Source organism: Canis lupus, chromosome 37 (assembly GCF_011100685.1).
Source record: "Canis lupus familiaris isolate Mischka breed German Shepherd chromosome 37, alternate assembly UU_Cfam_GSD_1.0, whole genome shotgun sequence".
NCBI lineage: Eukaryota > Metazoa > Chordata > Mammalia > Carnivora > Canidae > Canis > Canis lupus.
In genome coordinates, this window is record NC_049258.1 from 5,870,215 (window position 1) to 5,882,222 (window position 12,008).

A 12,008-nucleotide genomic window follows, 5' to 3' on the forward strand; every position below is an offset into this window, starting at 1 on the left:
GAACTTAACCAATGTCTCTTGTCCCCACCAGATGTGAGAGCAAGGACTGGGTTTTGGCTTATCATGTCATCCCCGGTGGTAGGTGCCATGCCTCGTACTTAGCAGGTACCTGATGAATATTTGTTTGAATAAATAAATGAAAAAGAAAGATTTCATGATATAGCATTGGTGGGTCTGGGCAATTTCAAAATGCCATTTGCAGAGATTGCTTTCTAAATTTTGGGGAGTCAACATAGCCACCTACCTATTTCCAAAAATGCATTTATCTATAAATGCATACATACACACAACACACACACGTGCACATACATACTGTTATAAAGATTCTATATTGTGGGAATCAATATTCTTCTTCTATACTTTTGTGGCCTGATTTTTATTAATGGCTTATAGAAACTGCAATGCTTTATATATCTTAGACTCTAAGAAGAGTCCCCAAACCATCTGAAACCCAATCACCCATGTACAATGGAGTATATACCGCAAAGCTGTTAGATTCTAAAATTAGTCAATGAAGTGAAAAATCACTAAATTGTGAAAAGTAATCCTTTGGAGAATACCATGCTGAAAATGGACATACTTTCCTTCAAAAGTCGAACACAACCAGTTTCCCCCAAAACTAAATTAAATTATCTCTTTCTTCACTTGAGGACCGTGTGAAGAGATTGACTTCCACTGAGTGGCCATACTATACCAAAAATGTTTTGTATCTTTAGGCACCAGAGCCCGACTCAGCATGAACAGATCTGGTGCTTAGACCTTCTGAGGGAATAGCATATTCTGGATCCCCATCTCATACTCTTTAGGGTGAAAGCTTGTTACGTAGACTGGCAGGTAGAACCACACATGACTTACGTTGTTATTTTTCCCTTTTACTCAGCTCATGTAAATTAAACTCAGGTAAGATACAATGCTACTATTTCCTCCCAACCAGTCACCTAGACTAAATTTAGACTTAATTTAAGACTAAGTTTGATGAGGTACTCACTAATTTGCTTCATGAATGGGTTCTCTGAAGAGTGGACTATTTACAGAGTTGTTATAAATCAAATCATATTTTTCCACTGATTTGTATTATGGATCCAGGTAAGTCCAGCCAAGTTACTTCCTTTCCTAACACGGGTGCCCATGCTGTTATGCATTTCCTTTTTCATTGTTCCCCATAACCCTGCCAGAGCTGCACAGACAAAAATAGAAACCAAGGCCCTGGGGTCCTCCTGAGGAAGCCTGACAATGAGGGGCACTCACCATCACAGCGGGGTTCTTCACCGTAATGCAGGGGGTCGTGGCGCGAAGGGCTCCACTAATGCCGTGGTAGTATTTAAAACAGATTTTTATCTCCGCTGCAAATCGATTGGAGAAAAACAATCATTTAAACACTGAATCAAGTCATTTAAGAATTGGCGGAGAAATCCTCCCCCGTCACCTCTCAGAAAATCCTACTCATGAGTCTTTGAATGATCCCTTCTTTTCCAATCAGAAAAAGTATACCAACTCCTGTTTGTTTTTATGTGGTCCTCTGAAATTCTCTAAGAACATCCCAAATATATGAAAAAATAATGCACAAAAACAACACACCATGATATGTATAGTGTAGGGCTACGATTTAAAGCAGCCACCATTCACAGAGGCCATCCAACACGTGCCCCCGCCCCATCTTTGTCTCTGCTCTGATTGTTACTTATTCTTCCATTCAACCTTGGGAGGCACAGATGCCTGTCCCCACAGTACAGAAGAAGTGCTGAGGCTTGCAGAAGGTCAAGCAAACAGGAAATGACAGAGTCAGGATTCAAACCCAACCTGCCCCATGCCAAAGCCTTAGCTCCTAACCTCTACAACACAGAAACACTGCCATGGTCGATGGAAATAGAAAAAAAAATAATAAAGCAGTCTAATGAAGTAAAAAAGAATACTGTAGTAGACTCTGCAGTGATAAGGAATCTGTACTTTAATTTTCCAAGTGGCTTCAATGCAGCCACTAGGCAGGGATCAGATTTAGGAACCACTTGCATATACATATGGATAGATGAATAGATGAGAGAGAGAGAAAGAGAGAGAGAGAGAGAGAGAGAGAGAGAGAGAGATGTGGAAATATATCTCTCTCCCCAGAGGTGTATGCATGTGTGTATGTGTATACAATCTGAGCTTGATAAAAAACAATACAAATGCTAATTATTGATTTTGAAAAGTAATGACAATTTCAAAGACCATGAAGCCAAAATATGTCAAAGATAGAACCCACAGCCACCAGAGTTCCTCTGTATACAGAGTATCTGAGTCACTGCAGTGCTACTGCAAGATCCCTTTTTTCCAAGGTGTCCTGTAATATAGTCAATGATGCTGATGGGCAGGCCCCAGGGAAGAGTTCCAGCCTATAGGAGTGGAGCTCCTATCTCAACTGAGTCACTTGGGTCGTTACAGTGGGGCCACTAGATGTATTTCCCCAAGGAAGTTAATAGTCCATTGACCCTCCTCCTTGCACCAAACAGCCTCCTACAGAGTATTTGGTTTGCTTATTTTAAGAGAAAGATAGAATGATTAAATCAAAACTCTCTTTCAGAAATGTATATAAGATTAAAAATACTATATACTAAGAATACAATACCATATTACATTTTCTTATCAATGACAAAATACTAATGCTCAAAAAATTAACCCTATCATGGGGTAAAATATTGAGTGTTTCCATTATATATGATAATCACAGTGCAGTGATTCACAATGTATTGTGAATACAATACACATCAATCAATTACAATCAGCATCATCGAGCAAAAGGTTTTGTTAACCATGTACCCATCACATGTCAGACAGTCAGTGCAAGGGAATCCAAGAAAGGTTTCTGGTCTAGCAGGCATTGTATAGTGTAGCTGTTAGGATGACAATTACAGGCAGGACAAAATACAAAAGACAAGTACTAAAAAGAAAGAGCAGAGAGGTAACAGAGCATAGAGACCATGGAGATTAGGTAGGACACAGTGGAGTCCGAAAGACTTCATGGAACATATTTGTCTGGACTCAAACTTACAGATGAGAAAAATGGAGCAGAGAGAGTCGGGAGTGAGGAGTAGCAAAAGAAGGGAAGCAGGAATGAGCATGCTGGGTTCGAGGGTTCGAGGAACAGCAAGATGACCTACCAGGAATCCTAGCTTTATTGTTACTTCACTTGCCTGGGAACACCTCTCCAACTGACCTTGCCAAACATTTACACAAGCTTTTGGTTATTACTGAAATAATAAGAGCTACATAGATCTGACCAAACCGTCCTCTCCCACTTGCTTCCTTCCAAGACTAATAACATGTATTCTATAAGAACAGAGAGCTGGAGGACTGAGGAGCAGTGAACGACCCCACCTACCCAAGAATGGCTTCTCCACAGCTAATTGTGGCAACCAACATCTCCTCCTATTGGCCTCAAATTATGGAAATACATAAATGTGTGCTTGTGTGTGTGTGTGTGTGTGTGTGCACAAATTCCTTCAGACTATAAAAAGCAAGAGTATTTTCTCTAAAAAAAAAATCCCCTTGTTAAAAGCACGTTGCCTCAGAGGGCAGCAGGCCAGGAGAAGGGTGAGGCTTCTTGCATTAACCTGTAAGGACCTATCATTAGCTGGGCTCGCTCTAGCCTGGGAAGGAAGGAAGAAAGTACCACCCAAATGGCATCTTCCTCCCTCCAAGGTCCCTTCCGAACGATTGAGGCCAGTCATGAATTATGGAAATATATTTTGGCGCCTTGCAGTAATCTTCAGGATACTTTCATTTAGAGAGTCACTAGAGATTTGGCAGGCTCTGTTTCAATGCTGACATGTCATAGGAAGCCCTTTATTTTTCAATGTTTAACTTCCCCATTTCCATAAACAAAAGTGAGGACCTCCCCCAAGCACCAGTGAGCCAGCTCCATCACCTCTATAGAAGGGAGGAGGATCCTGGTGAGATGTCACCTTGGGTCTGTTTTGTGGGGAGGGGAAGTCAGGGAGGGACTTTGAAAGAGATTAGGAACCTACCAATGCTCCTAAGTGACGGGATTTCCCTAACTGTGTGATTCTGATGTTGCATTTTTAAAGTGATCGGTCTGTTTCTGGATTTGCATCTGAATAAGACAGTTCCAGACAGATCAAGGGAGACTGGTAAAAGTGGTTATCTTCAGGGAGGGAACCCTGATGACTGGGGCATGAAGTTGAGGAGATACTCACTTTGACCTTTTGTATCTTTTCAACATTATACTCTTTTTCCGTGCTTCCTATTCAAAAATTATTTTTTAAAAACTATCTCAACTCAGCTACATTAACTCTAGGCATTAGTATAAAACCCCACTTCAAGCCCTCTCTGAAGAAAGATTCTACAGGCCATGCCCTGCGAGAAATGGTTTTTGTTTCAAAGACTGGGATCTCATCCATCATCTTAAATAGCTACAAGATTCACTTAGGCAGTCATTAATAAATTGTTCCTCTTTAGAAAGTCTGCATTTTCCCAAGTTTCTAAAAGTTGAATATTTTGAGCCATAAAGTGGGTGGCACAGAAATGTCCTTCCTTCAGAGCATTTTTATTTAAAAAGAATAATCTTAAAAAACATCAAACTAACTGCAATTTATCCTAAAACATAATTTTAACCATTGCCCTATGTGCTTTTATTATGTTCTTATTTTGATTCCTACTCATAGAATCTTTTTTGCAGAGGCCACAAACTGGAAAAAGGAAACCACATTTTAATCCTCATGCTCTTGAGGAAATCTGCTCACATTTCCAGTGACAGGCTAACTTATCATTTATATGTTACCTCAAGTTATCTTCTCTTTAACAAGGGCCAATAAAGCCTAGATGGCCAAGCCCTCCTCTGCTCAAGCTCAGATACACAGTCATGAAAATCAAAGACAGACACCATCAGTGTGGAGGTAGCATAAACCTAATAGGATTAGAGGATGAACAGGATCCTGAAGTATGAGAATAGAAAATAAAAAGCACCAAATCCCCACCCAAGGGACTAGAAGGTCATTCTGATGTTGACGGGAAGTGGCTTGGGACTGGACAAGTTTAAAGCAAAGACTCAGACAGTATAAATAAGAGGCCCAGACCATCTGCCTCCCCCCCCCCCAAAAAAAAGCCATCCATGAAGATTCTGTTTGGGCAAGGCACTGCATCCTGGAAAGCATATTAATTAACCTGAGTGCCAATCAGAGACAAGGCTCTTACTGACACAAGCCTCTTGATGCTCAGGTTCCTAATCCTGCCTACTTCCCAGGTAAGATATGTGAAAATACTGTATCATTTATACAAATAGCAATATTTGTTGATATTATCCTCAACGATCACAGAGCAGTTCAGCACACAGCTATGACGCTTATTCATATTTCTAAGCTCATTCATTGATCTAGGGTTTAGTGAGCTCCTAGAATAGCATGTGGCACAAAGTTGGCACTTAATATATACTTCATGATGCCTGGGGGAGAGACAGATGGGACAGATAAATAGAAGGAATGACAAGAACAGGTCTGAATGAATGAATAAATTAATGACCATAGTCTACAGAAGACTCTAGAATAACAGAGACATCTGAGCATGACAAGACAACTTTGAAACCTCTTTTATTTCCAAACTCAAGATACATCCTGCAAAGATGACCCATTCAGTTTCTGCAAGCATAAGCTCGTCTGAGGACTATTTGACAGTTGACAGTCTTATGACAAGTAGGTGCAGAGGAAGCTGATCCTTCTGTCCAGTGCCTAGGAAGGTCATCTGCCCAAAATTAAACCATCTTTGTCCTTCAAATTCATTTAAGTAGGCCCTGTAATAATATAAGTCTGGGCTGCCTGCCTCCTCCGGGGCTTTATCTAGACAAACTAAAGCCATCTTTACATTCAGAAATAGCTTAGACAGTGCTCAAATCAAGGTCTGCCCATGAACTTAGGTCAATGTTCAGAGAATTTTATTTTGCCTGAACTTCTGATGAGCTAAAGATAAATTTTCTTTCTAAAGACGAAAGCAAAAGTTTTTAAATGTCATGAGTTTTCAAGATCAGAGGCTGAAAATATAGAAGCTGTCTAACCCCTCCCCACCAATTTTTTATAAGTCCCATGCCATCAGATCCAGAGATTCAAGCAAAACTTCATTATGCTGGGAAGTCCCCCAGGTCTGCTCTAGCCAGATACGCGGTAAAAAAAAAAAAAAAAAAAAAAAAAAAAATGTCTAAAAGACACAGACCACACTATGAAGCACTCATATAAATACCACAGGAGGTTTTTACATTGAAAGGATAGGCATGTGTGCTGGAGGAGACTTTGTTCTGATTAATTAAGATAAACTTCATACTAGAACCAAATCTTTCTGTAATTCTCATTCACTGCCTTGGATTTCAATACACACGACTTTTCTCAAGCCCTTACAAAAACATATTACTGCATATTTCCAGTTTTACATTCATGATACACAATATTTCCAATTTTGTGTGTGTAGAATTAAGGTGGAATTCAGAGGAGAAAATAAAACAATGACAAAACCCTACTCTTTTCTTCATTTCCAATTCCTAGCTTCAATGTCAAGCTTATTTCTATTAAATACTAGAATGAGGTATAAAGAAAAACATTCATCCAGACGGAGATATTAGTATACTGTGATCGGCCAGGACATTATAAATCTCAAAAGCTTTTGGGAGGAGAAGTAAAATCAATTGCAGCAAATGGGATACTCTGTAAATGGGGTTTGGTCACACAGTATGTGATACTGACTTCTTCCCAGGTTGTTCAAATGGGCCCCCCAACTGGAATCTGCACACTCTCTCTAGAGGCCACCATTCCTAGCAGTCTGGCATTCGGGAGAGAACAGGAAGGTTGTTTTGCCTTTTCCCCTTGAAGTTCAGTTGGCAATATTCCCCAGCTACGTCAGCCTCTTAAACCCTGGGATCCTTTCAAAGGAGGAATTATATTGAATGAAAGCAACCCATTCCACTGTCTCCCACATTCTTTTATCACTTATTTTTCTCATTAGAAGATGGCGGTGCCAGCTGGGCCAAATGTTGGAAGAGTAACGAAAAGTAGAAATAAGCAAGAAAAACAAATCACCAAAATCTTACCTCCTAGGAAGCAGCCCATGTTCACGTTTTGGCAAATGTCTTTACAGACTTTAACCTATGTGTCATATTAGTTAGAATTGTTATATCTATCTGCTTCCCCCCCCCTCACTTATTGATATATTATGAGCATTTTCCCTTAAAGATTTCAGAAGAGACTCTAGCCAGTTAGTGAACTATGAAAAAAAAGACAGTCCTTCTGAGAGAGAGAAGGATGATTAGAGAAAGTTAGGAAATGCTGACCTACCAGGAAGAATGTGGAAGAAATGATCTGATGTCTTTAATGACAATTCAAAGTAACAGATGTTAATCTTTGAAAATAATTTTTTATATGACAGAAATTTATATACTTCAATAAAAACGTGCTTATAGCAGGTTCTCATTTCATCAAACTTTACTTTATATTTTAAAGTTTAATAAGTACCATCCTTCATGCACACACTTTCCTATACGAAATCTCTTGAACACAGAAAACTTAATTCTTATGAAAATTAAACAACTCAGAAAATTTTTAAATAGTCCATTTTTCCACATTAATGAAGAATTCTCCAAATGTAAAAAGTTAATTTGAACCGCCCAGTAAATATGTATCCATTCACACTTCCATCTATCCCACAAAAATGTACATACTATGTTCTCAATAATATTAGTGGCAAACATAAATACCCTCCTCCACCTAAATAAAAAGGAATGAGATATTTCCGTGAACCATGTACTACGTATAGGCATTTATATTTACAAATAAATACAACATCAGGTCAACTGGGTAACGGCTGAGTTATCTGCAGCCAATTTCTGATTCTTAAAATTGACCTCTACGTCACCATGCCCAGACTCTCTCATCTAATGGTAAAGACCAGGACGCAAATGCAAGAGTCACTGCTGCTGGGAAAAATAATAGCAAAGTATGCTATAGGCCCAGAAAATTCTTAAATTAACTGAAATCTTATTCTTTCTACTCCCTGAAATTAATATAATAAATATTAATTACAAATGCAGATACCAGGGCACATAAAACGTGTAAAGTATTAAAATACCCAAACATGCTTTATATACTCTGCATTCACAAGGTATATGGAATGTGCCTGCGTATATACATACACATATATGTTTACATACTTTCAAAATATGTGAACATTCTCTAACAAGCATTTCCTATTTCCAAGTTTGAAGACACGTGGCATAAATATGTAAATCAGAGGCAAAAACTTTCATAATAAATTTAGAAAAGACTCCCTAGATTTCCGCATATTTATGGAACGTTCAGTAACAAACTTCTATTTCTCGCTTGGTACTTACGTTCCATGAAATAGGGCCCAGGCTCAATTCTCCATACAATTTGCCCTTTTTGAGTTCCAGTCACACCCCTGTTCTTAGAATCCCAGAAGTTGGCTGGAGAATTCTCATCTGGAAAAACCAAACAAACACTTTTCAGTTTAATTGCAACCTGTATGTCCTCCCCTAGCTCAAAGACTAATACGAGTTCTAAAATAAAGGAAAGAAAAGATAAAGGGGGAAATATTAATGAACGCTGTTAGAGGTGACCAGCCCCCGGCTGATTATTACCCTGCATTTCTGCTCTTGCACTGACATAGGAGAACTGGGGAGGACACTGAAGGAAGTTGGCATTTCTGGGCTTGGCCCAGTTAATCAACGTCACCGAAAGACAAAACTGGAAAGAACAAGGGATACGACTGCTGCTGCATCAGTGGTGAACTGATCCATCATAAGAAAGGGGCCGGGTGCACTCCCATCTGTAAAATCCAATATAAAAAAACAAAGGAAGAGCAAAGCAAATCCCAAAATGGGATGAAAAAAAAGGGGACATTAAGCTAAGAAAATGAGTGGAGACAGAGTACAGGTTTGCCAGGAACGGTGTTCGGGGGACACCAACCAAGTCATCAAGTCTGCAAGGATAATTTTCTAGAAAAGGTCAAAGGCAGTAAATCTTGAACAATACAAGAAGAGAGTGGTTAAGCTTTTGTATGGATAGAAAGGACAGTGACCTGAAGGTTAGGCCTGAAGGCAGCATTTCCCAAGCTTTCGGACCCCATGGCACACAGAATATGGTACTATTTGTAGGACACACTGGGACTAAATGAAGGAGACGCTTGTAACTTAAAATGGCAGGCAGGGGTGCCTGGTGGCACCAGGCTCGGCCCCCTCCCCGGAGGCTGAAGGGATCCGTATTTAATCATTTGCCCGCATCCCGTTAGTCTGAAGCTCTGTCCTAGGGCCTAGAATAGGAAATAAAATGAAAAAGACGGCCATTCACAGTTTTTTAGGTACACGAAAATGTATACAGTGACATTGGCTCTTAAAGTCAGAGGTGCAAAAATAAATAAATAAATAAATAAATAAATAAATAAATAAATAAAGTCAGAGGTGCTTCATTTGTCCCCCCAAATCCCTTTTGCAGGAGGAAAGATTAAGGACACATTTTAACTGAGCGCTGGGATAAACAACACATGGTGAAGTAAGAGCGACACTAGAAAAAGGAGAGGTGGAGAAAAGGCCGCAAGCTCGAGGGAATAATCCTGAGAAGAAAAACTCCCCTTTTGTTTTCCATGCTTCTGAGCATGAAAGAAATAGAAAGTGGACCAGAGGGAAAGATCAGACAGGCCGGGTCTGAGAGGTTGCGGACCGTGGTTGTGTTAGGAGCCAACTATTTTCATCACAAGCCAAAGAACTCTGGGAGGATGGGTCCTCCCTGCCACGGGCAGTCAGCAGGTTGTAAGGCAAAAATTCTTTTTGTGGAAGGAGGAGCCACTGTTCTCGGTAAGAATGGAAAAGTATGACCCACTCATGCCATCACCTCCTCTCCTAAACAAACACCACAGGCAAACCACTCCATTCCACCACAGAAACAGAACAGCAGTGCTTGTGATCGGTGTCATGTGGCCCCTCAGGGCAGATCCTGATCGCTGCCCATCCACTGAGCTTCCTCCTTGCCAAATGAGCCCCAATTTTATCCGGGGCAACGATGCTTCCAGTTAAAAATACTTCCCTCTCCAGAATGCCTTGCAGCTAAGGACGGCATGTGGCCTCGCTATGGCCAGTGAGATGTGAGTGGAAGTCTACTGGGCAGGACTTCTGGGAAAGCTATTATTTTACTGATTCAAAAAGGGCAGACTCAATAATCCTTTTTGTTCTTTCCTTACCCCTCTCCTTGGATGAGTGCTACATGCTAAGGTAAGGATGGCAGAGCAAAAAGCCAGAAGCAGCCATGACAAATCCTTCAGCCCTGAACCACCTGCCTTCAGACTTCTTGCTACCTAGGCAAAAATAAATTCCTATTTGGTTTCTGTTACCTGCAGCTTAACACAATTCCTGACATATATACTCACCATCCTAAAAAGCGATCAGTGATTTAGACTCCTCAGGCCTGACTTGGCCTAGAATCCCCAACACTGCATCACTGCTTCAGTCTAGACCGCAAAAAGACTTGCTCCCCTTCTAGAAGACAGGTTAGTGGGCAGAGCTGCTTGGAGAGAGAGACTCTTATGTTTTTGCAAATAAATGTACATAATTTTTTTTTGTTTGGCTATTGGTCACTGGAAGGCAGAAAAAGCTGGACCCTGCAAGGAACAGAATATAGACATAGAAGTAGACGGTGTCCAACCATTCAAAATACTTTAAAAAAAATGTGGCTACACACATAAGAAACTTTCTGAATATATTGTGAGAGTTTCCTCTTGAGGCCTCAGGAAAGATGAGGCACCATTATATCTTATTTAAGGAGTAAGCACCAGGATCACGGTGATAAAAAGCAGAGGTAATAAAACTGTACTTGTTAATGTGACCTCCCTGTAAGAAGAGGTTTGTACTTCTGGTGTTACCTACCTTTGCTTCCTTCAAAGGCATCAGGTAAGCCAAACAAAATGTACACTTCTGACATAACCTTGGGAAGAAGGACCACTGAGGAGCAGAAATAGAATGGGAGGTAGTGGGATCCCTGGGTGGCTCAGTGGTTTAGCACCTGCCTTTGGCCCAGGGCGTGATCCTGGAGACCCCGGATCGAATCCCACGTCAGGCTCCGGGTGCATGGAGCCTGCTTCTCCCTCTGCCTGTGTCTCTGCCTCTCTCTCTCTCTCTCTCTCTGTGACTATCATAAATAAATAAAAATTAAAAAAAAAAAAAAAAAAGAATGGGAGGTAGTAATGGGATGAGGAGAATCACTGTAGGTGACCCGAGCGCCAGATGGAAGGGAGCGTGAGCCTCCACACATCCCTTACATTCCTCCTAGAAAGGCACTTTGAGAACCAGTGACAGTGTCTGTCTCTTGTTCCAAGAAGGGTCACTAATAACTCTTTCCTTGCCAGCCACATCCACTTCAAGGTAGAAATACTGCACTGTGTCGAGTAGAAAATAGGGAGAAGAGTGATGGGTGCTTGTTTCCAAGAGTCTTTACCAAGAAACAGATCTGTGTATTCAATTTACCCAACAGCTCCTGTGGGTTGGGATAAGCCATAGATAGATCTTTGACTTTAATTCCCCTCATTGGCTCATAGGTCATGTAGACAGCTCTATTTGGTGAAATTTGTGATATTTAAAGAAAAAAAAAAAGACTAGTTGAAGCCAAGTGTTGAAAATGTACTATGAGTATTCAGGCTCATGTGGAATTCAAATGTCCCATAAAAATGAGAAATGGGTCAGAATTAGGATGAGCAAACCCACAGGAGAAGTTTGATGGATCTGTTCTAATTTAAAAATGCCACAGCAAGAGACCCACCCTGTAAATCTCCATGAGGAAGATCTTATTCCCCACCAAGCACAGTGTCTGTCACATAGAAGATACCCAAGTTGATTAATAATCTGGTTATTCTAGATTGAAATTTTTCTCTGATAAGTTTATGTTTCTGATAATTCATTATGTCTGAAAGAGACAAGCACTTCTGGCAATGGGTGGCAGCTACCCTTAATTGAAAATATCAAATCCATATAA

The 12,008-nt window shown here is 40.4% G+C and overlaps 1 protein-coding gene across 1 annotated transcript in view; it reads right to left on the minus strand.

Moving 5' to 3' along the window:
• HECW2 (HECT, C2 and WW domain containing E3 ubiquitin protein ligase 2) overlaps positions 1-12,008 on the minus strand; it is a 363,663-nt gene that overhangs the window by 142,189 nt on the left and 209,466 nt on the right. The window contains exons 3-4 of the mRNA XM_038585899.1: positions 8,363-8,470; positions 1,249-1,343 (exon numbers count right to left, since the gene is read on the minus strand). Coding sequence (XP_038441827.1) covers positions 1,249-1,343; positions 8,363-8,470 — 203 coding nt within the window. The remainder of the gene's footprint in view (positions 1-1,248; positions 1,344-8,362; positions 8,471-12,008) is intronic.